At 39.9% G+C, this 27,463-nt stretch overlaps 2 protein-coding genes across 5 annotated transcripts in view; both read left to right on the plus strand.

Moving 5' to 3' along the window:
* Positions 1-1,027: 1,027 nt before the first annotated feature.
* Positions 1,028-16,741, plus strand: LOC111872069 (neural Wiskott-Aldrich syndrome protein). Of its 3 annotated transcripts, XM_023865598.2 has the most exons (11): positions 1,028-1,365; positions 1,954-2,070; positions 3,105-3,332; positions 4,335-4,434; positions 6,182-6,346; positions 7,228-7,388; positions 8,518-8,866; positions 10,221-10,393; positions 12,305-12,397; positions 14,530-14,705; positions 16,460-16,741. In XM_023865598.2, exons 2-10 carry the CDS (start codon positions 1,975-1,977, stop codon positions 14,689-14,691), a joined length of 1,527 nt encoding a protein of 508 aa, XP_023721366.1. In that variant the 5' UTR covers positions 1,028-1,365; positions 1,954-1,974; the 3' UTR covers positions 14,692-14,705; positions 16,460-16,741. The 3 variants fall into 3 exon arrangements, with proteins under 3 accessions (XP_023721366.1, XP_023721364.1, XP_023721367.1); XM_023865596.2 differs by lacking the exon at positions 16,460-16,741 and having other exon boundaries at positions 14,530-15,297; XM_023865599.2 differs by lacking the exons at positions 1,028-1,365; positions 16,460-16,741 and adding an exon at positions 1,392-1,526 and having other exon boundaries at positions 14,530-15,297.
* A 2,970-nt stretch (positions 16,742-19,711) lies between these two features.
* LOC111872066 overlaps positions 19,712-27,463 on the plus strand; it is a 20,864-nt gene continuing 13,112 nt past the window's right edge. For both annotated transcript variants that reach the window (XM_023865592.2, XM_023865593.1), the window contains exon 1: positions 19,712-19,774. In XM_023865592.2, coding sequence (XP_023721360.1) covers positions 19,771-19,774 — 4 coding nt within the window. In that variant the 5' untranslated portion in view covers positions 19,712-19,770. The remainder of the gene's footprint in view (positions 19,775-27,463) is intronic.

Here is a 27,463-nt window from a genome sequence, read left to right on the forward strand (position 1 = left end):
TGGATTTGTTATCAGCTTCATTCAATTTATTGAGTAATGTGAATTTCCAAGAATATTTCAAAATTAAACTACAGCCTTCTAAGAAGGAATCCAATTCATCTTTTGACTGACCAGCCAGAAATGATTCACCTATACCTGTTCACTGCTGGCTGCCAAACCGTTAAGCCACCCAAAATTTACTGGCTTATCTCCACAGTACTACTATCTGTTTAGCACTTAGTTGTTTTTGAGATCATACACAGATACAGTTTGCAGTGTTGTGGAACATAATATTCATGAATGAAATATAGTGATGAACAGAAATTATTCATATATCTTACCCTCGTACTGCATTCTTAATGGAATAAGTTTCATAGCAAGTTTTGTACAAAAAGTAAAGTGTCACGTAAAGCAGTGATTCACAATATAAAATTAAATTCTTCGGGAATGAAGCTCGAAAAGAAGAAATCTCGAATAAGACGTATTGACATCTGTATCAGTACTTGCATAGAAACAAACTCGAAGAAGTCTCTTGGTTTTTTGTTGCAAGTTAGCAAGAAGTACAGCTTACATTAGTACGAAGTTACTGAGGTTACAATTCGTACACAGCCTTTTGCCGCCAGTTTTTGAAGCAATAATTTGACAATGTATGTTGTTTAAGCAGTGTAAATGACTTCATGACCCCAAATTTAAGTTTTGTTCTGACAAGGTTTGGTTCCTTCTAACTTGTTACCTTAACAGCCAGGGCATGATAGTTAACACACAAAATCATCAAATTGTTCATGATGTACCACTGCAAGATTTAAAACATGCGATGAAACTAATTATCACATTCCTCAATTCCTTACTCCCTTAACGTGACATGACTTCTACGCGTTCTCAGATGTCAGCCGAGACAACATACCGATCGGTCATACCGGTCATACCCGTCATACCAATAGTATGGGGTTGCCAACGGCGGTCAGTTGCGACCACGGATCACTACGTAGAGTCATGGTGTGACGTTTGTCGAACATGTTTCCGTACAAGGACCCGTGACATCGGCTACATCTGTCCACCTAGTTATAGATAACATCGTAGTCATCGTAGTTGTCAATCTTAACGATTCGTAATCAGTGCGATCAGTGCTTTCTAGTACGAAATGATGTGTTTTGTGGTTAAGCACTAATTGAGGGAGTGGATGTCGATTTGAAAGTTGAGTCACGTATATTAACGTCCTTGCTAAAAATGCTGTTTTATATGACGGGGCGAAATTAATGTACAATTTATATAGCATAATTTGAATATTGCATTTTATTTAATTCCAATAGTATGTAATGTTTTTGGAAAGTATACGTTATGCCGTACTTATGAATTACCAGCCTCAGCAGAAAGTGGAAAGTGAAGGTAGAATACATTGTGAAATAAATATTGAATATAAAATATAAGTAGTGTGTTTCAGTACGTGCCATTCATTGTATGTAACTCTGGGTGTGGGTAAATTGCATGAGCAATCTTTGAGTACAGTGAGTGCTTGAAACAGTACACCAGACTAATGGTTATTACAGGTAAATTAAATCTCAGGTATTGAGGTGGCTAGAATACCTTGAGCCATAGGATTACTTGAGAGAATTAAAATAAAATGTGTTTATTAGCTAATGTTTATATTTAATGTTGCAGATAATGAAGGGTGGTTCAATAGATCGTATTTTGAGTGAATGTGATAGTTTTGCTGACTACCTCTGTTGTGAATGCTAAAAATCATGATTTTATTTATATCTGCACATATGACAATATAGAATGCAGATGTTGCGACTCCTTACCATGATTTATTCATTGAAGTATATTTATGTTTATATTCCTGAGGCTAAATGCCATCTTGCCAGTAACACTGCTTAATTGCTGAAACATAGATCCGAATTTTATGTTTCAGAATTTTTGTTAGTTGTAAATACAAAAAGTTATTCACTATTAAGTTTAAGAAATTTCTTGCAGAAGCCACTTTTATCATAAAACATGAAGTCAGAATCTGGAACAGACTATCCTGGCTCCATGCTACTTACATGTGATGAGAATGAACAAGTACATCGCCTTTTGGGGAATAGGTGCCAGGTAAGTAATATACTGCATGTGAGATGTGTAGTTTAGTTAGGACTATGGAGGAAGAAGACTTGAGATATACTCCTACATGTAAAACTGTTAAGATTATTATATTAATATGAAGTGAAATTACAGATCCTTATCAACCAGTTAACATGTTTAAGCGAAGTGTCAGTACTCTGTGTATTTGACACAAATACCTGTCAAATTTTTGTCTAGCCAGTGTATAAGGGTTTGAAAGCATTCTCCAATTCATGCCAATGTGATTTTGTTCCATCCCATTCGTATATTGCCAGTTGCATATGAATTACAGTTCTTGTTGTTAAGACTCCGAGCCCCATCTAAGTTGGTATAGCGATGGACTACAGGTTGGAGAGCTAGGGTTTAATTCCTAGAAGGGGGAAGAGATTTTTCTCCACTCCACAGTGTCTATCTAGACCAGCAGGAATGTAATGGATCCCAGGGGTTTTTCCCTGGGGAATAAAGCCACTGGAGCTCGAAGCTGACCACTCATCTCGTCTAGTGCCACAGTTAAGAATTGTGGAATTACATCTCCACTCCCTTGAAACCAGTTTATATCCATTTCGGATTGAAAATGCTGTTCCAAAGAACCCTTCTAGTTATGATCCGTTGTCATCTGTTTCATAATGTAGAACTTCTTATGTGGTAAGGAGTTGACATCTTTGTACTGAAGTCTGTGCTTCATTGTTCACAACTGTATGTTGAATATCTTTGTGGCTCTGCTGTGTTGTTAAGGAGGGAACGTGAATAATATTGGTTTGGCATTGTGCCCAGTGGTGATGCACTTTCATAATATATTACCAAGGATGTAATATTCTCTTGAATACTATATTTAGCCCACTGTTTACTTTCATAATTTCTTTGATCCTTCAGATTCTTCTATCTTTGGCCACTCTGTCATTGTTCAGTAATGCATGTTTTGGCATAAAACAGCAGTTTTCTTGTATAGAGTCGATATGTTATGACTTAACTTTATTTATTGAGGTTCCTAGTTGTTATAAGCATTAGTTTTATTCTATTTGCAGTCTCTGGCAGCAGGAGTTGTGCAGTTGTTTGTGACTGACCCACCCGATCACTCAGCCTGGAGGCGTTTGGATGCAGGTGTCTTGTGTTTAGTGAAGGACAATCAACGACGCTCTTATTTCTTCCGTCTCTACTGCCTGACCAGGTGTCAGATGGTGTGGGAACATGAAGTGTACAACAGTATGGACTACAAATGTCCAAAGATGTGGCTCCACACCTTTGAGGGAGAGGTTTGTGATCATTGATCTTGCATTGTATTGAAACTGATAATTCATGAATTCTGCAGCCATTGTTATTTATAATTACAGACGGAAGAATGATAAATTCATGATTGCAAATGAAGGTGAGTTAGTATCTTTATCACACCATTTCAGTAGCAGCGGGACATGTGCCTCATTTATAATTCCTTTATTATGCTTAATTTAACAGGTGGTAAAGAATGAAAATATTTGTTATGGAATCACACCCATGTCTTTACTTATATGTATGGTTTCCATCTGCAGAATCTGAGCTGTTGTTAATGAAATTGTGATTACTATGCCATTGCTCTGAACATGAGTACTGTTTCTTTTGGAGTTAAGTCTTATGCAGCTGTAATACCCACCTACCAACCACTTGGCGCTACAGCCCTGGGTGAGCCTTGACCTCCTCTACAACCAGTCTCCACTGCTCTCTATTCCTCATCTTCTCGTTCCATCCTTTCACCTTCATCTTCTTCAGGTCGTTCTCAACATTGTCTAGCCATCTCATCCTGGGTACATTCCAAGTTGCCATCACAATATCATTGTACCTTGTCCTTTGCATAGTCTGTTTCCCACATGTTCCACTTATCCGAGGCTGGTTGTTAGGTTTCTGAACAAAATTCTTTTTACAGGATGAGGTTGTTAGCCTCATGCGCAACCCCCAACCTGGAGGACCAGGATATCTCTCTTAGTCTGGACTCTACCCTTTGACGTTTCTGGCATGGGTGACCCTACCAGTAGTTAAACTACCGCTGGCATAGCTATCTAGATCACAGAGTCACGCAAGCCCCACCACCACAACAAGGTGGAGACGCCTTGGGGGGATGCAACTGTAATACTTCAGAAAGTTTTAATTTCGTGCTTCTCCGAATAAAGTTATTTATTATTTGCAGAATTTCAACACACACTATTTAATAAAGCTTTAACATTGCATGATAGTTGGAAGTTAGTAAAATTGCTTATCTGAAACATACTGTTTTCCTTTTTCAGGACTCTATTGTGGCCTTCAATTTTGCCAGTGAAGATGATGCAAGGAGTATGAAGACAATTCTTAACGAAAAGTTGGAAGCAAAAAAACAGCGCAGGCTTGGTGAGTTTGCATATTGTTTGTAGAGGTCACTTTTTTGTAATTTTTGAAGTAATATTGCCATGTAAGTATATACTGAACATGAATCTGAAAGGTGTATGGTAGATATCTTTAGGCCAGCTCTCTTGTCTGTGGGTCCTGACAATTTTCCTCTTACTTTCTCTCAGTTATTTCTATTTCCGTGTTTATCTTACCAAACAGTAAGTAAGAACAAAAAAGTATACCAGAGGTCAGCAGAACAGGAAAATTTAAAAACAATGCTTCCAAACAGTGTACATCACGTGCCAGTCACCTCAGTCCAAAGCACCACCTCTTCAGCTGAGTGCCCTCAGGATTATGACTAGCAGTTACCACAGTCCCTAGAGTAAGTTACTTAATTGAAAACCAAGCAACAAGAAATCTCACATCACTGAAGCATTCCAGGATAAAATAACATGTAATTGTTTCAGTTTCAGAAGATGAATTTCAGAAAGTGTTGCAGAAATTGTTTATGTGCTGCAAGTTGTGTCATCTTAGTACTAAAGTTCGTTTTAAGTAGACTGAGTTGTGTCAGTCTTGTGTGTAGGGAAGTCTCTGCACTGTCCCCTCTACAACCACGCAGTAAACTACCGGTGTGTTGGTGCTAACGACACATCCTCATCATGGTTGGGCAGCCTACACATTGGTTACGGAGCATTGAATAAGATCTAGGATAATGATAGATGATTATCGGGGGGAAGGGGAAGCTGTTGTACTGTAAATTACACAAATACTGGAATAAAAATCCATGAAATTGCTGTCAGCAGTTGTGGTCACCAGGATTTGAACTATGTACACTCAAAATGATGTTGACTATTCTAAGTGTTAAGTTTTTATAGTGTTTCCTGCTAAATAATGCCTGTTTATGCATTTAATTTAAATGTGGAAATGTGTAACAAGTCCTGAAAATTTAACGCATGAAAGGATATCATAGTTCCAGTACTCTTAAATTATTTAGAAAATAGCTGTGTACCTATGTACCTGTGTCACATATTAACTGTAATATTGTCTTTGAGGAAGTATTATCTGGAAGTGGAGAGAAAGGCTTAGGCTCCTTGTCTGAGCTTGTGCCCCACACACACACACACACAGTGTTTCCTGGCATCTTTATCAGTGAATTAACACCTCTCTGTAACATGTGAAGTCTTTGTGCTTGTTATTCAAACTAAGGCCATTGCTTAGCAGCCTCCATAGTCTAGGGGTAACGTTCCCACCTCATGACTCAAGGTATACGGGTTCAAACCCGGCGGAGGTTATGGAATTTTTAAGGGAGGAAAAATTCAGGGAACAAGTCCTCCGGGAGGGACTTTAAGCTGTGGGTCCCGTGTCGTAGCTTTACGGCACGTAAAAGAACCTCATATCTCCAAAGGAGGTGACAGCCAAATTCAAGGACATTTCCCGCCCAACAGTAGTCTCTAACGCCTCTGATAGATGGGGGAAGCATCGAGAGATACCACTGAGCCAGTAGAGGCTGAACTCGCTGGCTGAGTCGGGACTGATGGCACGCACCAGTATCGGTAGGGTATAGAGACTGGTAGAATATCACAGGGGGACGTACAATAGACCACTGGTCGCAGTGTATGGGGAAACCCACCCCTTCCAATAATAATAATAATAAGGCCATTGCTTTAGTTGGTCCTTCTGGGATAATATTTTGTAGACAACCACAGTTTTATAACATTGCCTCACAGCTAAAGTGCTTCTCAGACACTTACTGTATTCTGATGCATAGAACGGCGATCAAGATCATCCTGGCAGGCATCTCGCAACTGTGCGCCAGCAGGATACCAGCCGGGACCCGGAGGAAATCTGACTGGAAATCATATGGGCAGTACCAGTCACCTAGCAAATGGCTCATTGGTTCCATCGCCAAGGCAACAGCACCGCACTACTACAAGTAAATTGGTTTTCATAGTGGGCTGGAGAGAGAAATTGCTATTAATCAGCATCATGATTTTTGAGCTTTTGGATTTCCCAAAGTTATGATTTTGTAACTGGGCACTCTGTACTTGGTTTTATAATTTAGTACAACAGAAACTAATTTGCAGGTCACCGTAATATTTTATTGTTATAGAAAAATTTAGTTGTATAATTTTATCTACTCCACCTATCTGTATTCGCTAAGTTTGGTACATCGTTTTTTTTTTTTAAGGCACCTTTCCCTCTGCTACCGTAGTTATTAATACCTGTGAACACATTCACTGCCAGCTGTGGCAGCTGCTGCTGAAGCTTGTGTGCTAGTTCAGCACAAAATATGACAGCCACTGAAATGTTTCTTTTCTCCGGCACATGTCATTCAGTCCTCACAAAACATTTCCAGATTGAAGAATCATTCCTTTTCATAACAAAATAAGCATTTGTTCCGGATTTGCTTTGTTTCCCTCCAAAAGAAATCTACCTAACATAGGCGGCCACCTGGTAAAGCAGATATTGGATACGATTTTGAAACCATTTTTAATAATACTTAGGATTTGAGGTTTTCGTAGTGGTGACCATGAAAAATGCCGTCTTATGATATATGGTGCTATGTATATCTTTTGTGAACTGACATTTCAGAAGAACATATGAGCAGGTGGCTAAGTCTTAAGACACCTGCTCACTCTGGTTCCTTGCAGGTGGATGTTATATGTCCCTTCAAAACGTCAGTTCACACAAGATCTACAAGATCTACACAGTGTCATATCCCAGAAGATGTCATTCTTCATTCTTAATAAGTTTTTGCATGGTACCTAGCCATTTATTCAAAAATGGGAAATCCAGTTTTGTTCTTGGCTTCAGGTGGCAAGAAGAAAGATAAGGATTCCAAGCGTCGGCTTACCAAAGCAGATATTGGTCTACCAAAGGACTTCAGGCATGTGTCTCACGTTGGTTGGGACCCCAACAAGGGCTTTGATCTGGATAACGTTGAGGATCCACAGCTGAAGTTATTCTTTGATAAGGTACACATCTGTAACAATGAGGTACAGTGGCACTTAAATATAATGGGAACCTATAAAATTCATAACATTATTCATTCTAGTGGATACTTGTTATGTCCAAAAATGGTTATAATACATAATCTTCAAGGTAGTATTGTGACTTCTGATTATGTACATCACAATTCGGCACCAGGATTAGATGGCGGGCATGTTGTCACCCTTAGGCACCAGCCGCCTTTACCCCCTAGGAAGATTCCTGGTACTCATTTCTGTTAGAGGCTGAGTCGACCCCAGGGCCATGGTGTGGCTGGAAGGATTATGTCAATTGAAAAAAAAATTACCTCATCAGGACTCGAACCTACGACCTTCTGGCTAGTAGCATAGTGCCTCAACAAACTATGCTAACATATGCCCTCTATGGTAATATTTGTTCTTTTCTGAATTGTCTTCCATTCACATATGAAATTAATGAAGAATAATTCAGGATTTATGTCTTTAGCATTATCTTAACCAGGAAGATAAAGATTTTCTCATCAAGCATACATAGCTTTTTGTACTCACACCAACCAATTCTTTGGGTTCTCTCTCATTTACAAGCAAAATTCCTACCGTTATTTCTACATAACTGCAACGTGTGATGTCACACTAACTCATGTATGTATGTTACATTCTGGGCACCTAGCCAACAGTGTAGGTGCTTTCACCTAAAGATGGAAACAGATGCAGTTTCCAAAATATTGCATTCTTTAGAATACCAGATGATGGACTGTCCTTCATTGTCATGAGATCCCAGTTTTGAATCTTAGTCTAGGGAATGAAAATCTGTATTGATGTTTTTCTCAGTAACTCCAATTACTAGGACATTTACTTAAAGTGGTGTGCAATCAGTTTCGTCCTTTTATTTCTCATTTCATAATCATCTTGAGATTTGATGCTTTGTTATCCGTTCAGTTAGTAAAAAGTGCCATTAATTACAACAAGATATAAGTGATTATTATATAGGAGACATACTGTTATTCTGGCATGCTTTGACATTTAGTCAAATGGCCACCCTTACTGTGTTCCAGTTTGCACTGTATTCTGATGATTGGATGAGATTGATGAGCGTTGAGACAACCGTGTGCTTAATAGAAACTCTCAATTTTTTTAGGCTGGAGTTTCAGATAGTCAGCTTCAAGATCGTGAGACACGTGAGTTCATCTATGACTTCATCAATCGCCATGGTGGAATTGATGCTGTGAAAGATGAGGTTGTTTACCCTCAGACTCCACAACCACCAGTGGGACCACCTCCAGTGCCTGCGCGATCTGCCCCAGTCAGTAATTTCCAGTATCAGACAAGAATTGCTCCACCACCACCGCCATCTCGGACAAATGCTCATCCTCCGCCGCCACCTCCATCACAACCCCCAGTAGCCACTGGACCTCCACCACCTCCACCACCTCCTTTACCGCCAACAAGAACTCCTCTCCAGAGACAAGACATCTCACCACCACAAGGTTGGTTCCGGTTTTGTACCACAAGTGTGTACACCTTATTCTTAAGCTTTATATTACGTGAAACAGCTCTGTCCATAATTTGGTAATGTATTGTAGATTTTGAATCTTTCTTTTTGAAACCAGGAGCTATGTTCAGAATTAAAAAAGAAAGCAGTAACATATCTTAACTATGACTGGAATAGTTCTATAATACACAATACCATAAGTAGAATTTACACTTCTAATTATCTAGCATGAATCAAGAGTGAGATGTGCTTGTTAAATTAATCAGCCAGTTGCATGAGAATACTCTTATAGAAACCAAAACGGATGTTAAAAGAAAAGTGTTCACTTTAGGTCTTGCATGACAGTGTTCCTAGCCGACAGTGGATCTATGGATGAAAGATTTCAGTTACATTGAAGTGTGACCACTAGCCTGTGCTGTAATAGTTGTCAGATGGTGAGTGCAGGTAGCACTGCTAGTGGAAGAAGTACTGTAGACATTAGTGCCACAACTTTGTTTTTAACTGCATAAAAATCATGAATACTCCTTGAATTTCTTGCTGGATGCTTAGATACCAGGTAACCAGGAGTTTACTGTATATACAGTAAAATGCAGTTATACCTAATTCCAAAGTTTGCTTGTTATATCAGGAATCCGATAAAGTAGAACTGCTGAAGTTAGTTAGAGAAATTTGTAAATTAAGCCGTTGTATCTAAGTATACGGGTACAAATTAGTAATTAGCAGTTTTTGGATTTGTCCTATTTGTAACATCCTGAAGATAGATACTAGAGAACACACATTGATGAAGTAACATTTAGAATTTATAACAACATAATAGATTGGCGTGGATATTTCTTTTGTAAAAAATATCTCTGTAAATAACTAAGCACACTTTTCAAAGCCTGTGTCATTAAACAAGACCATCTTTTTGAACTTGATATTTTCGTGGATAGTTCAGTGTGTTCTGAGACCCATATTTCCTTCTGTGGAGGTGGGTTTGAATATGTCCACTGAAGCCTTGTGAGTCATAGAAGGTGACAGAAAAGAAACCCCATGCCTGGAGATATAACCGCCAATTTGTTACTGGGGAACATAAATACACTGACCTGGTCCTGCAGGTTTGGGTTGGATGCAAGGCTGATGACCTTGCTCTGTAAAAAAAAAATAATGTAACAAAATCCAAAAAAGTGAAAACCAGATCAGATCTGGCAGAACTTTCTAAGGAGGGCTGTGGCTCCAAAAGGACTGTGTTTCCAATGATAATTATGACGATGATGGTGATGGCGAAACCCTTGTTGCTTAGTTTTATTGTACGCTTGTTAAACTATGCGCGGTGTTACCATTCTTGTTATCACTTGTATGTTTTTCAGGAGCACCAGCTCCTCCACCACCCCCACCTGTTTCATTTGCAGCATGTGCTCCTCCGCCTCCACCACCTCCTGTGTCCATGCCACCAACAGATTCCAATGGGATTTCAGCATCAGGAGCGAATGATCCTAGGTCAGCACTTCTAGAGTCAATTCGCAGTGGCAAGACACTGAAGGTAAATGAATGACTGCCTCATGACATTTTACTTTAAGTGCCTAAACACCAAAACTAAAGTTATACAGCGGTTCGTGTTGTTTTGTGCTTAACTTTCGTGTGCAGTATATTGTCACGTGTATGATTGACTATATATGGGGTTTGGATTGGTAATTCATTTTATTGAAAACTTACAGAACGTAAATACAAGTAACTATAGCGCTTTCGCTAATTCACACACTACAGTTCACTACATCACGCACTAAGTCTTCTTGGTCTGCTGTATCTTCACCTGGTAATGGCTGCCAGTGCCGTAGCTTCCTCAGCTTCTGTGTTCATGCCATTATTGGCCAGTGACTGTCTCACGACCCATTCCCAGGCCGACAGCCATCTGACACCAACCTCCTACTCTTCTAATTGACTGAACTCTCAAGTCAGTCAGTTACTTAAGTTACTGCTGGCCTCAGTCTCCTTGAGATCCATGACCAAGATTTTTATTCACTCCTAGACATATACCTTTATCAAAAAGAACTCTCAAGCCATACTGGAATCTTCTTATATGCCCTCAGCACTGACTGCATAGAAAACATTGCTCCACATTGTTGTAGTTCAGTTGTTGCCATGGGAACATGTTGTTTGGGAAGCCATTACAGAGTAACGGCTGTTGAATATTTGCTTATTCTGTTGTTGTTGCCCAGCAACAAATCTATACACCACAATATGCTACAAGCCAGAAGGTTGCTGTTTCGGTTCCCGATGAGGTCATTAGGGTTTTCAAGTGACCTTATCTTTCCAGATCTTCAGAATCCTGTACAATTGTATCATATTTGGTTTACTTGAAGGGCTTCCTAAATTTACTCAAAATGTACAACATACTGTGGCATGTAGACCCATTGCTAGGCAACGACCTGTAAACAGCAACAGAGGAACAGTGTTTTCTATGCAGTCTGTCCCGAGATGTTATAAGTAAGACAGTTAGTTAGTTGAGTTAGTTGGTTGGTGAGTGACTGAGTTAGTCAGTGAGAGAACTGTTGAGGTTCAGTCATTGTGAGCTGTTGCTGTGAGAAGCTGGGAGCTAGTAGATAGTTCAGGAACTCAGAGGAAGGGGAATGCCTGCTGTTGGAAGCCACTACCGAACAACAGCTAGTGAAGACTTCATTGTGGACACTAGTGTTTGTGTGTGTGTGCGTGTGTGCATGTACATTAGTCACGCCCTGTACCAAGGAGTCCAAACCCCATCTGTAGTCACTCCATCATGTGATAATACAAGCATCTCACATTATCCCAGTTAATCATTTTTCTGCTGTATGTATACCTCAGGTTCCAGGTTAGCACCAGCTATTTACATTTTTAGTGTTTTACTGCTTTGTTTTTATATGCAGAACAGTGAGAATATTTAATTAAACTATACTGCAGTATGTTAGACTGGACAATGGTCGTAGGTTTACTGAATTCCTAGAAGTAGCATGTAAAACAAGAAAGTCATCGGCAATATGCCAGCATAAATAGCCTTTAAGAGCCATAATGTCTGATGAGAAGGAAAGATATGCTGCCCTCCCACAATTCTTATCACTGGATTAGGTAATTCTTCTAGTTCCTCACATTAATGTGGTTAACAACTTTGGGAAGAATTGGGAGGGCGGGTGGTGCTCTGAGCTCATCACATGATGCTTAAATTTGAAATTTTTTCATGAACATTTTTTATTTTGACATCCACTACATTTCAGTTGGGAATGCTCTGAAATGTCATGTGCTAAACAATACAAGAGCTACTGGAATATAATAAGGAAATAAATGTTATTGTTTGACACTACATTTAGGTTAATTACACCCTTTTCATTTCTTCATACTGATCATGCTTACCAGTTCAGGATTGGAAAGAGCACAGTGAAAAATATTTTAAAGCTTAATGTGTATGATTTTATATGTACAGCATGTGGAGGTCGACAGTAAGCGACCCTCAGGTGCCAATGATTCTCGTGGTGAATTGTTAGACCAGATTCGTCAAGGAGTTGAGCTAAAATCTGTAAGTTAATGACTGTTTTATGAGTAGAAATTTTATAATATCTCAGAAAAAAGAAGTTAGCATGTAATTATTTATTTGATATCACTGAAAGATATCCTGTTATTAATAATGAGAGCAATATGTGTAGATGTGTGTGGAAGGACATTGAGGATGTGTGGATAGTGGGGCTTATACTAAGGTGGTGATGGTGCTGTGGTAATGCTCTGGAATTATATTTGATGTGTAGCTGGTTTTGAATTTAATTTTGAATTCACAGATTTGTACAGACTCACATTTATGAAGAAGAAATAGAAAGAGGAATGCAAGTTACATGTAATTGGATGGGTTTGAATTATTATATTATTCGGACATTACCATTCCACCTTTGTTAATATTTCAGAAAAATGATTTTTAGAGATGATGTTATAGGCGGACCAATTTTCTTATCGAACTCAGATATACAGGAGACTCTTTGATCCCATCTCATCTTTGTACTAAACTTCCTGTCATCGACAGTACTAAGATGGCTGTCATGCAGAAACACCATCATTGTTGAATGTGTGTTGAAAGTTACTGAGAGATTTGGAAGCATATAGAAGTGTGGGGTTTTTGTCTGTCTTGTCGTTACTTCAATGACAACCCACTTCTTCGGAACCGTTTGTTGGTCCTGAAAAGGACCATGGTTGCTGAGATGCTTGACCGATGAGGTAGCGCGGTGCGCGCCGGTAGGGAGAGAAGTTAGTTGCGGTGATTTGACTGGCCACAGCACGGCCGTTGCTGGGGGTTGCTTGATCGCCGTGCGGCAAGTGAGTTGAAGTTGTGTGGTCGCGCATTGCGGTCGTAGGAGTGATGAGGAGTGGCTACGCCAGATGTCCAGTGGGTCGGACAGGGACACGACCACCGGCGAGTCCAGGCGAGGTGCCCCAGTGAGTCGGGTATGAGAGCCAGAGGGCCGAGGCAGTCGTGGCTGGTGCAGCCTGCCGATGCCTCCGAAGACAAAGCGCTGGCGACGAAGCTTGCTGGCTGATGTTGCTTGAGTGTGGCTTGATCGTAGACTGAAGTCAGACTGATGCTGCCAGTTTGTGGCTGCTCCTTTTTATGCACTGCTCGGTGGGCGGAGCAAAACTTGAAATTGAGGAGGAAGAATTTTAAGGGCGTTGATTGGCTAGCGTGCGTGATGATGTAGATGCGGGGCTAGCAGCGAGCGCACCGTAAATGCGAACGTTTGGACCAATTTGATTGGTTAGCACGCGTGATGGTGAAAAGTGATGTGAAGAGTGTGCGTTGAAGAAAATGCGTGATAATGTGGAATGTTCCCACAGAAGGATAATATTGTAATTGATCTTAGAGAAATATTGTATGACATTGTGGACTGGATTCATCTGGCTTACAGTAGGACCAGTGGCTGGCTCTTGTGAACGTGCTAAATAACCTTCTTTGTTCCTTATAAGATGGAATTTCTTGACCAGCTGAGTGACCATTCGCTTAAGAATGACTTTACTTAGTGGTAAAAAAAGGTAAAAAGGTAAAGCTATGCCTGCAACAGGCTGTGAAGGTCCATAGCGTTGTGAGATGTCAAGTCTGCCACATTTTCTAGACAATCAGCTCACAGCAGTAAGGTTGTCAGCCTTACGCGTTGGTCACCCTTTAATCCAGAGGAAGATTCCTGGTACTCATTTCTTTTAGAGGCTGAGTTGACCCCAGGGCCATAATGTGTCTGGAAGGCTTAGGTCAATTGAAAAAATGCAATGACCTCACCAGCTACAACCTTCCAGCTTGTAGCATAGTGCCCCAACTAGCTAAGCTACTGCATGCCCCTACTCTGCATATGGGATCATTTAATGTTCATAACAAGTTACTTTATTTAATGACACCGATGTAGCTGCAAAAGTTGCTTAGAATTGGATTAAATATGATAGGGTGATCATAAATGAGAAGTTAGAGTAGGGAAAGATGTGAATGTAAATGACCTATTTTGAGGTCTCTCCAAGTATCTGCTTGAAGTACTGTCAAAGGCACAAAAATGTCTCGTCACAGTACCTTCTCACCCGCCTAAGATTCAAGCTGAATACTTTCAAATTGTAAATCAGATGCTGTAATAGTTAGAAAAATGTAGGTGGACTGTTTCATTGTGACTTGTTTTCTCTTGCTAGGTTCAGACAACACAGAGACCACCTGTGAATACTGCTCCTCAGGACAGCCTTGCAGGGGCATTAGCAAGAGCCCTTGCCGAGCGTTCACGGGCCATTCACTCAGACACCAGTGGCAGTAGTGATGATGATGATGAAGAAGAGGATGATGAATGGGAAGACTAACAGATTTTCATGTGGTATATAAGAAAAATCTGGAATTTTCTTATATTATAATTTCAGCTTTAAATTCATTAAATCAGTGAACTAGCATAACTGAAATTCTTCCCACTGTTCACTGTTTTGTATGAGTATGTGGTTAAGGTATACATAACATTTCATCCTGTTATTAATATTAGTTAATCACCAATAACATCAATTGCAAGACTTAAAATTGTAGTTTTCACTCTGTTGGCCCTTTAAAACCTCAGGTTTGTTTTAAATGATACTGTCACATATTGGGTGTATAACGCGACAAATAAGTTCACGCCGTCTTCTGATATAGCGAGTTTATTCTGTTCGCTCACCTTACACACACTTTACAATCATTTACACTTGCAGTGATACAATTACTGCTCACAATATCTCGGTGAGACACTGGACTCTCTTCTCTGGCAGTTATTCTAGGACTGTCCTCTTACACGGATATCCCAAGACTTTCTTCTTAGCTGGCTATTCCGAGACTGAAGACTTCTCTTCGAAACTGGGCTTTTATAACCTTGGCCGCTGCTAGGCAAATGAATCCTCTGTTATAGCAGTGGAAACGTTGCTCTGTCAGTTCCGCGTTCCCTATGCAATGACCCATTGTTATTGCTTTGTCTCTGTGGGTACGCTTCGCGTATTTGTCGTAACCGTGGAGATTCGATGTTCTCTACACAACGGCTCACTATTGGGATTACAGTGCCGCTATTGTTACTTCCTATGCAACGGTCTGTTCTAGCGTTTCCATAGAAGTGACTCTTCTGGATTCCAGACACGTTACAATACATTTCATTGACCATAATGTTGCGTAATGTATCGGTATTATGGCCCAAGAAATACATGCTTCACTGGTGAATGTTGATGCAGTGTTTCATCTTATTTTATTTCATGGACACAAAAATGTGGGTTCCAGAAGAAATGGAATGTAAGGTTATTCTTATTGTGGGTAGTGTGAATATTGCAGATAGTGTATTTACTTACATAATTAGCATATTGGTACATTGTAATCCAAATCGTGTGATCAGAAGGAACCTTAAAGTGTAAATAATACTACCAATGTTAAAATGCTTATAAGACAATTTTACTGTAAAATAGAGCAGAGTATTCTTTGAAATTTTACAGTTGTATGACATAATTTATTGTTCCTTTCACATCAGTGATGAACAGCCTTAAATCACCAAGTGCCAGACTGACATTTGCAATTTCGTAATGCTGTATTAATATTAAAGACCCTAACTTGATCAGTTATTTTGCACAGCTTTCACCATTATGCAGTCATATACAGGGTGAGTCATATGGAACCAGCCCGACGAAATGAGGTATAATATAAAATATACCATACAGATACTAAAGTAATTTACACATATCTTATCTTGGATTGTGTGCCATGATCAGAGCAGGTGTTGAAAGTGTCCACCATTTTCAAGTAGGCATCAGAAACACTCGCTGTTCAACAGTGTACTCCTTGACTGTCGCCTGCGCACTGCAGACACGATTCGGGATTGTCCTTGACCTTGCAGCATAAGGGCTGTGACATGCTGGATCATGCGCACACCATTCGACTCAGCACAGCCCACGGATTATTATGTCGTAATTGTAAGCAGTTATATGCATCACCTGCGGAATTATTAGGAAATTCATCGGGCCGGTTCTATACGATTCACCCTGTAGATGATGGTTGATGTGCTGTGTAACTGTCTTGTAAAATCAAAGTAAATGTGAAATTTTTAGCACAACCATTGCTTGCTAACAGCTCGATAAACATGTGAGTGTGGCAACGGATACGCATGCAACAGCAGAAGAGCCATTGAAGGCAATTTACTCTGTGCAGCCTGTGCTGAGATTATGTAATGAGGACAACTAGACAATCCAGTGAGTAGTCACTCATGGCTTGGATGCTGTGAGTTGCAAGCCAGCCGTCATCCATGGAGGATGTGAGCAGAAGAACCATCTCTGTTAGCAGCATAACCTAGAGACACCTAGTGAAGACTGTAACCAATTATGAATGTTCAATAAATCCAATTACCAATCCAAATCCTGTGTCTGGTCACTAACATATTACAGTATTCTGAAATTACAGGAAATTGCAGTATGGAACTTCTGTATGGATTTCATACAGAATATAATTTGTTATCACAATATTTACAGTTATTTGTTTGTACTATGTGATCACTAGAAAGAGTGAATGAACAGAAAATTTATATAATCAGCAGTTCTAAAAAGTGTATCAAAGTCTTGTGCATGACTGTTATATTGTTGAAATTATTATTACAAGACTAACAAGATGTTCTGGGAAGAACTGATCATCTGCACTCCTTTCACTGCAATTTTAGTATCTGATATGAGAAGTAGGACCACCTCTGTGGTCTAGTGGCCAGAGGTCCCGGGTTCAATTCCCAGTGCTACCAGATTTTCTGAGAAGTAGTGGGTCTGGAATGTGGTCCACTCAACCTCATGAGGATAATTGGTTATTTGAAGGAAATAGCTGCTCCAGTCTAGAAAACCGAAGTTAATGGCCGTGGGGACTTGTTGCACTGACCGCATGACACCCTCTATCCGTTAAAGCTGGCACTTACTTTGCCAACAAGTGGCGGTTGCTTGGTCAGTATAGTTCACTTGCGGACTAAAACCACAGAGATATGAAAAATAGAAATAAAACTATGGTATATATGTGTATTGAAGTCAGTAAAAAAATACAGTTTTGGAGGCTTCATATTATTAATTTGAATGATTTATAAAGTGCATTGTTGAGATGGCCCCTGATGACATGACACATACAAAGTTTCATGAAAATCAGTTCAGGAATTCAAATGATATTAAAGGTATTACCTCAACAATTTCACAGACTATAATTTTGGTACTACTGAAGAGAAGGATTTGTGATGTATGCCATTGAAATGGGCTGAGGTGGTATGATATGCGTACCAAGTCTCATGATGATTGATATAGGCATTTAAGCAATACTAAGCTATTTTCTCAGAAATTTGAGAGTCTTCAATGTTGGTATTACTGATCAAAACGGTTTATGAAGTATGCCATTGAGCTGGCTTCATGTGTCATGATATACCTACCGTGTTTCATGAAAACTGGTAAAGCTGTTCAAGCAATATTGAGGTTTCCCCTCAGCATTTTGAATGGCTGTAATGTTGGTATTACTGATGGAAGGATTTATGAAGTGCAACATTGCAGGTGGAATTATATACTTACCAAGTTGCATGATGATCAGTTTAGGCATTTAAGTATTATTATTTATTATTATTCTTAGTGGGATGAGACTGAGTCCACTTCATGCTGCAGCCACTGCTGGCCTATTGTACCAACCCTAGATGATAGATGATGGTGATTGTGGAGCAGTTAGTGCAATTCTTGAGCGGTGCCCTGCCATTATCCTGCTGAATCAGGCCAGGGCTCCGGGTTAGGGGACCTAGATGTGCTCTGCAGGACACTGCATATGAATTTGTCCTTTGTAGCTAATAGTACCACTGCATGACCTTGTTCAGGGTTTTGAGATGCCCTGATATCCTCCCAAAGATATTCCATGGAGCAGTCCCAGCATTGCAAGGGCCAAAGTGTATAACTCTGAGCTGCCACAGCCTTGTCCTCTAGAGAATGCCATACAGTACTGTAAAAAACTATAATATGTACCTTCAAGTAGGCCAAGACAGCCTCCTGAATTCCTTTTCTCCTAGTCATTTTCAGTCATCTTCACCAATGCATTTTACCTCAAAGGAGGTTGAAGAGTTAAAGCAATGTAATTAAAAATTCTTATAAAAAGTAAAGTTGCCCCAGTGCATAATCAAGTGCCGTGCCATGAAAACATATGGGGGAGTGGAGGTATCGCTCCACCATTCTTGACCTCAGCACGAGATGCAGTTGAGTGGTCAACTTCATGGCCAGGCCACTATACCCGGAGGAAGGGGGAGAATCACCCCTGATACCCATTGGATAGGAGGTTAGGTGGGCCCCAGAGCCGGTATGGACTTTGTGTGAAAAAAAAATCTTGCTCCTGCCGAGTTTCGAACCCAGGCCGTCCAGGCCATAGCCCGTCGCTGTCCTGACCACTCATTAAATATTCTGCAGTTAATGTCGCCGTCCTTCATGTGTCAGGCTACTGTATAGCCACACTCAACTGACAAGCTGTTATGGGAACTGAAAACGTTAAGGAGACATGGCAAGTTCCAAGGCGCAGCAGTTGGTTCAGACACGAAAATGTTGACGGACAAATGATAGCATTTAATCCCTTAGAGATCGCGGAACCCCCCCCCCGCCCATTGCTGGACTAAGGTAGTCTAAAGCCCTGTTTTATATTTTTAGAGGACCTCTTCTAAGTGTTCGTATGCTCAAGCTCGCAGGGGCTGAAAAAAAAAAGTATTTTGGACAAATCAATTTTATTGTGGAAGATCCCGGGGCCCTGAAACAATCGCGCCATTGCTCCCCTATTAATCGAGCTTTTCTCCCTCCAGTTCCTCCGTCTCACAACATTTCCATGTTCATTTTCGTTTGTGCTGCCCTATTTGCATTTAGTCCCATTTTGGACAACCATTTCTGATTAATCATACTGTGTATAGGCCTAACGACTGAACTGAAAGTAATTTCAGGGTGAAGCGGAATAATTCAACATTAAAAGTTAGGCAAAAAGTGAAAGGTACTGGTACCCCTATATGTTCTACATTACGCAATTGTGCTAATGGTCTGTTTTCAGTTTCATGCCAAATATGCCCATCTGAATAACGCCGTTGGATTTACAATACGATGTTATTTTCAAAGGAAGGACGAAGTACCTTTACAGCTCATTTAAGTACCGCTTAGAAAGTATTTACAAAATTTCGTGTTAATCTGCAAGATGGATATGTAGTACGATGTAGTAGCTGTTGGTTAGAATATGACGCTAAGGATCAATTTTATGTGTTTCGGACTACCAACTTGGACTTTGTAGGCATAAACCACTCCCTCAAGGTAACGGTAACCATGATGCTAACTGGAAAAAGTAATAGAATTCCTTTCCTGGAGACAGGTTCTCCTTCAGTCGCTGAGTCAACCTCGTTGAGGCAAGACGGAGTAGATATGGGTAAGTTTATTTTCAGTGAGCTTTTTGCTTATTTACATTGTAAGAGAAAACGGTGTTATTTTGTTCATTTTCAGTAGTTGTGAATGGAATGCAAACATAATTAGCGCAATATGACCATCTGTAGTTTCTCAAGGAATGTGTTAAAACACTTCAGCAGAAAATTAGACACAAGATAAAGACGCGATGTGACATACAAGTTAATATTCAGAAAATATATAAAACTAAGTGTGTTATATGAAGAAACCAGTTTTCAGTAGATACATTGCATAATGCGAAAGGTGAGAAGATTTACCTATAAGTATCTGTAGAGGCATATCAGGGAATTTTAGCAAATATGTACTTTGAAATTGAAGTAATAATACATTACTCCCCACGATTTTAAATTCTGATGTTATAAAAATGCCATTTATTTACGTTTTATGTGTAAGTGGGAGTACTATTCTCATAAATCCACGCTTTCTCTTCATACTCAGAACTGAACTATATTGCTGGAGTAATTACTTACAATAAAGTAGACGAGCAGCAACTGAGAGAACCACTGTCACAGAAGTTACAGGCCTCACAGGCAGAGAAACTGACATTCGTCAGTAATATAAACATTTTGCATGACGTACGCACGGTAATGAAATTCAGCACTGTAAAATCATTTAAAGAGGCACGTATCTTTCCAAACTTGTGACGCTAATTCTTGAACTCTGAGATTCAAAGATGTCTGTGTATCTTAACCTTTGCATGGGAGGAACCTAACGGTATTATATTTTATGTGATAAAAAATTCCGAACACAGCTGTATTAGAAACCAGTAAGGAGGTTTAGAAAACTGGTCCGCCACCGATGTACTGTGAACCTTTATAAGAAATTTTGTATTTCCACGTTATAGTTAGAAACAGGCAATACGTTAAATTAAATTATGAAGTCATAAATGTTTATCGCTTGTTCTGATTTATCTCTCTATATTTCTGTAGTAACCATATACCTCCACCCTTCTAATTCTACGATTACGTATATAGAGACGGCCCTTAACTTTGTGGGTGTATACAGAATGCTTATTATCGTATGTAATATTTTACTGGGCGTTTTCTAGTTGTCAGAACATATACTATAAAAACGTTCATGTGAGTATGCATCCTGTGGACCTTCCTTAAAAAATTACAGCTGTTCAACTTCCGTGGTAACGCTTTGTGAGTTCAGCGGTTTTAATGTAAGAAGAAAACATAAAAGAAGGGTTATTAATAACCTCTTTATTTTTCTTTCTTACAAGAGGTGCTCAAAATGGCCTGCTTGTTCACGGAGACACAACTCAGCTCTTCTCGGAAAAGAAATTCGCAAGCCTTCTAAGATTCCGAGTGTGCTTTTTGTTTCACTTGCAAATCGTTAAAATTTACCGATATACAATCATGAACCTGATATAACTATATATGTTTCATAAGCTCACTAATCCCATTACGTTAAAAATAAACCAGTTCGTTACATTTTGACAATTATTCGTTGTGGCGGTACTGTTTCAAAACCGCATGTACCAGACCTCTTCTAGTCTTTGTGTAACCTCATTTCTTAATCAAATAATTGGTTTCAATTCTGAAAGGTTATGCTTTATAAATTCCGACATTCTGAAATCAGTGATTATCATAAGGTAACCTGGTTTCAGCTGTTAAGGTGGTGATATCTAACATAGGCTGGCTGCTATTCATTATTGCCTAACCAAATATATTTTTGCTGCAGTGTTTGGGTATCGAGTGCGCATATTTCCTTTTTCGTTGGTATTTTGTGTGTGTATGTTTCGCTATTGTTTGGTTTTGTTACAAGTAGTTTGTTCAATATTAGTCCTATTTTCAACTGTTCAGTTGAAACAGATGCCTTAAGATATGTAAACGACAAATGCTTACGCCTATGAAATTCGTTAGATGACAACAAGGGTGACGGTTTCAGTTAACTTCTGTAAAATTATATGGATGGCAACACTGCCAATGATATCAGTTGCATTTTAGCCACTCCTGATATATTTTTTTGCTTGAGACACCCGCTAAAAGTCAAACGTGACCCTACGTTGCAATAAAGTCAAAACTATATTCCCTTCGTTCATGTTTTTGCACACTGAATCAACTGTTCACTCTCGTTGAATAACCTGATGTACATTATATTAATGCAGTCTGTGATGGAGAGAGGTCTGCAGTTAACGAATATCGTAGATTACAAATGATAACAACAATTCCGTCCAGTGTGACTGTTGAAGCTTTTATTACATCACTTCTTAGTACCCTAACATGTTTCGGTCCCTATAGACCAACATTAGAAGGAACATCAATACTTTTAGAAACTACTATTACATCGGGTGTTTTGATTTCTAAAATACGTAAATATACAATATTTGTAATATACACTTTTACAAAATCCAAATTTCTTACAAATACAGCAACTGTCCTTGATGCCATCAAATATTGTATATTTATGTATTTTAAAAATCAAAACACCCGATGTAATAGTAGTTTCTAAAAGTATTGATGTTCCCTCTGATGATGGTCTATAGAGACCGAAACATGTTAGGGTACTAAGAAGTGATGTAATAAAAGCTTCAACAGTCACACTGGACGGAATTGTTTTATCATTTGTAATATTGTTAGTGTGACGGACCAAAATGAAACAAATCAAATGTCGTAGATGTTTTCCAAATCGCTTAATCCCCAACAAGCAAGCATTTAGCGATATACACGGAGGTTATAGTAAACAGTGGCATGTTCCTTGTAACCAAGAACATACAATGACCCAGTGTTGCTGAAGAGTACATTCTGGATTCTGTATAACGTAAATTGACGACCAGTTGTCGAAATACGTCTGTTAGATTTGGACAATCTGCATCTCGGGGGTAGGGAACCATATATAATGAAGATATGTATGCCTGTCATTTGAAAAATGTGTAGACCTTTCAACAGGATCATTAGAGTCTTCATATTCAAATTTGACTTTGATATATTGCCGGATTCTTCACCACGTACTGTTCAGCGAAAGATGAAGAATTCATTCGGGATGGAATTAACTAGTGGAAAGAAATGTAATAAAACTGGAGTCCGAAACAGGCAGTTTGTCAGGTCCATGAATTGGTTGTGGTGATGGCGATGAAATTAACAGTACATGATATTCCCTCTATTAGTCCATCGATAAAGGGGCCGTTGAAAGCAGCTTCCAGCATGCATTCTCAGTGAGTGTTAAGCGGGCTGATGGGAGACATGCTGATTGGACCATTCGTTTTGGAACAACGTCTAACCGTTCCTAATTGTTTGCATTTCTGACGAATCAATTTCTGCTTTTCGTGGAGAACGTGTCTATGGCTCAGGACATCCTTTCAGTATAATGGAACGCGACCACATTTTGGTGAAGTTACTGCTTTCTTGAATCATCATTACATGAAATGGTGGATTGACCGTGCTGGTCCAGTCTCGGTCGTCAAGATAACCAGTCCTCATTCTGTTTGATTTTTTTTTCTGGTTCTCGTGAAAGAAATGGTCCCCAAAACCAAAATAGGCCCAAATACTAGGGTGGAGTTCTTGCGTTGAAGTATGACCATTGCTACTTACCTAAGACAAAAAAAAACTCCGTGGCCTGTAGTCCGCAAACGAAATATACCGACCGAACGACCGCCGCTTGTCGGCGAAGTTAGTGCCAGCAACGGATCCTCACGGCCCTTAATCTCGGTTTTCTAGACGGAAGCCGCTCTTTCCTTGAAACAGCTCCTCAATTATTCTCACGAGGCTGAGTGGACCCCGTTCCAGACCCACTATTTCTCAGAAAATCTGGTAGAGCTGGGAATCGAATCAGGGACCTCTGGATCTGTAGACAGGAACTCTGACCACTAGATCACAGAGGAGACAACATTCAAAACTATTCAACGGATAACAAAATCTTTCTTCTACCTAACAAGGCAGTGCATTGAAACTCGGGGAGTATATTTTAAATACGTGTGCTTAGCTTAATGTGTGTTCTCATAAATTTTACCAGTAGTTTCATATGATTAATACAAGACTATATTACTTCATGCTCGCGTCTAAAACATTCGTAACTTCTGAACGGCTCGAAACAGCATCATTGTCGTATTAAAGGTTTCGCTAAACTTTAACTTCCGAATCACCACTCGATGTATGGCAGTTCTCTTGTGAAACACACATACATATTGCTTAATATTAAGTTTTTACATGACTATGTATATACGAGAGTTAGCCCAATTAATTAAATAAACATTAGGTTCGTTCAGTTATCAGTGGGGGAGAAAGTGAGTTGCTAATACCAAGTTTATTCCGAGTTTCGTCCAGTGCTCGGCAAAATTCCAAGCCTTCCACCTACTGGAAAGTGACTCCTACACTGTTATCTTGTTTCTGCCCCCTCATATTTTTACTACGAGTTCTACTCTTCCGGGATCTGCTTCACGCATCTTACATTCTAACGAGGAACGGTGCATCTCAACTCCGCTTGACTGCTTTCACGTTATTAATATTCTACAATTTTAACTAACTGTGAAAGACAGAGTAAGGTTTATCGTCCCTCTTAGCCGATTATTCGGGGAAAGAAATGAATCAGTATTTAAAGAACTGATTCCTTTTTCATGAGCGCTTGTGGAGCGTCGTAACTAAACGTTCATCAGTCATGTGGCTGTATGGACAGATTTAAATGACTGGTTTGCCAAAATGCGCCACAGTCTTGGAAAGTGACCCTTACACGTAGAATAGCAACTTCAAAATAGGGTTTCTTGTGATAGCGGTAATGAATCTTAGGCTTCCATAAAGAGCAAAGAATTTCTTTACTATCTAGGTGGCTATTAGGTTCGCAAATATGACACAACCCCATGAATATAGAAAGTGGATATGAGGGGCGTAAGCCGAAATATTTATAACCTGCATAAAGTTAGTTTTGAGAAAGCAGAAGAAATATCTTGACTGAAGTGCTGTAAATAACAAAAAAAACAAACTTCGTGGTTTTAGTCCGCAAGCGAACAATACCATCAGAGCGACCGCCGCTTGTCGGCGAAATTACAGTAGAACTTGGTTATAACGTCATCAAAGGGACCTAAAAATAGTGTCGTTATAAACGAATGTCGTTGTAACCGAAATGGGCACTTCCACAGTAGCCTTATGTTAGTCACGTAAAAATCTACCAAAAACCGGGTTAAAATGTTGCATTTTTTTTAGTGAAATACATAGTTAAGTACAGACTAACGTAACATTAACGTGGAATTGCCCAAATGTGTAATATCAAAGACATANACCACAGAGGCTCTCGAAATTCTGTAAATCTGTATATAAATATTCTTACGAAAATGTGTTTGGTTATTTTCCGACTGCTGTACTTACTTTGAATATGGAATTTAGTCGCTAATGAAGAATTGTATTTATTGCAGCTTTGATATGGGTAATCGTGTTTTTCATGACTCTCCAAATGTCGCTTGCTGTCAGTCAAATGAAAAATTATTTATAAGCACTTTTCAGGGGAAATATTGAAGTGATTCGTATCTGAATTATAATGGATTATCTGAGGCGTTCCTCTCTTTACCGTAAAGTACCAATAGGCCTGGGGGCACGCGGTAGCGTAGTTGGTTGAGACACTATGCTACACTCCGGAAGGTCGATGGATCGAATCCCGATGAGGTCCTTGGAATTCTTCAATTTACCTAATCCTTCCAGTCGCACTATGGCCCTGGGGTCGACTCAGCCTCTAACAGAAATGAGTACCAAGGGTAAAGGGCGGCCGGCCGGCTCGTAAGGCAGACAACCTTACCGCCATCTTTGAGCCGATTGTCTAGAAAATGTGGGAGCCTTCAACATCTCACAACCCTATGGGCCTTCACGGCCTGGTACAGGGATGGCTTTACTTTTACTNTCTTCTGGGATGTGGCGCCGTGTAGATCTAGTGTAAACCGACGTTTAGGAGGAACATACCGCCTCCATCTTCAGGGTAGAATATTCCACGAGCGAGGAACCAGCGAGTCCAAGTGGCTGCACATATTTAGAAGCGTATTTGCTTTGCGTTAATTTATCCTCAATGTCGTTATTTTACGATGTGCATATCTAGTGAATAAGGTAGTTTTCCTTTCTAATTCGCAACTCTGATATTTTTTCAATGTCTCTTCCAGCCCACTGGGGGCCCTTGCTTCTTATTCAGCTCCGTAATCATATTTTCACATACGGCATGACTCCTTGGACGAGTGATCAGCTCGTCGCAAGGCCTCTGCCTAAACACAGGACAACACAAACGCATACACACACCAAACATCCATGACTTGAGCGGGATTCGGACCTTTGATTCCGGCGTTCGATCGAGCGAAGACAGTTCATGCCTTAGACTGCGCGGCTACTGTGATATATTACTAAAAAATATTATATTAACTTGTCATCTTCTCTTATATGCTCTGTTCGAGTGCATGTAAGTCAAGAAACTGGGTGTGTTGCTTGTGACATTTTCATCATTCGATGAATATTTTAACCCATCCTCCTGGAACACATACTGAGCCTATATGCTTCCCATCGGAAGTCTCTGATATCCCACGCTCGTCGGTAGATGGAAGCAGGGTATGTCCGGGTACTGCAGAACTACTTCAGTTGATATCAAATACATTCAGTGCGCAGTCGCTCAACCAGATTTGCTCAAAAGTAGTGGGTCTGGAACGGTGTCCACTCAGACTCGTGAGGATAACTGAGGAGCTATTTCAAGGAAATAGCGGCTCCGGTCTAGAAAACCGAGATTAACAGCCATGGGCATCCGTTGCGCTGGCCACGCGACACGCTCTATCTGCAAAAGTTGGTACTAACTTCGCCGACAAGCGGTGGTCGCTCGGTCGGTATAGTTCGCTTGCGGACTGCAGGCAACGGAGTTCGTTCGTAGTCACTTACGTTGACCACGAGCCTTCTTGGGAAAATATCATTTTCAGTAACATACATATTTCAGCGACACTTTCATGCCAGAAATAACGGAACTCTCGTTTGGAAATAATTGAAAGTATTCGAAGATGTATCTCATAATTTACGAGCAGAGAATTCTGGCCTCGTCGTTATTTTTTGATGCAGGTATTTCTTCTTCAGAATGAAATGTAATCGAATGCAATATTTGCTGTCTTGAGCAGCTTCCTCACTAAGCATATTGAAGCCCTTTCTCCACCAAACTTTTCTTGGATGACATTTCTTCTCTTGGCCCAATGCTCCTATATGCTTTTCCATTCTTTTATAGTCCGAAAGTTTTATACCAAGATTCTCTTAACATGCGTCCCTCTTGAGCGTTCTAAATCCCACACCGAATGTTCTTAGTACCGTTTAAACTTGTGTCTGGAAACATCCTTTAACTATACAAGATAGTCATTCTACAGAGAATGTGGGGTGTTCTTCTCAAAATTGTGTTTATTCGGGTCATCTTTCCTGATATAATGACATAAGTTTATTAGAACTCTTGCAAGAAGTTGTGTGTTCCTGTAACTTTGCCCCGGAATGCGGAAGATTGCTATGTTTGTTTCCGCTATCGCAGAACTTGTTGCATTTCTTTTTCGCTGGACTATCTACGCTAATTCTCGATACCCCATGAATATTACAAAAGGCAGCTTTATGAGCAGAAACTATCCCCCCCCCCTTTGCCCTTACAGCCCCCGGGGCCCTGGGCCAACCCCCAGAACCTTCCTTTCCCTTCGGTTTTTCTGCTTCTTACACGGACGGTAGGC

Source organism: Cryptotermes secundus, unplaced genomic scaffold (genome assembly GCF_002891405.2).
Source record: "Cryptotermes secundus unplaced genomic scaffold, Csec_1.0 scaffold162, whole genome shotgun sequence".
Classification (NCBI taxonomy): Eukaryota; Metazoa; Arthropoda; class Insecta; order Blattodea; family Kalotermitidae; genus Cryptotermes; species Cryptotermes secundus.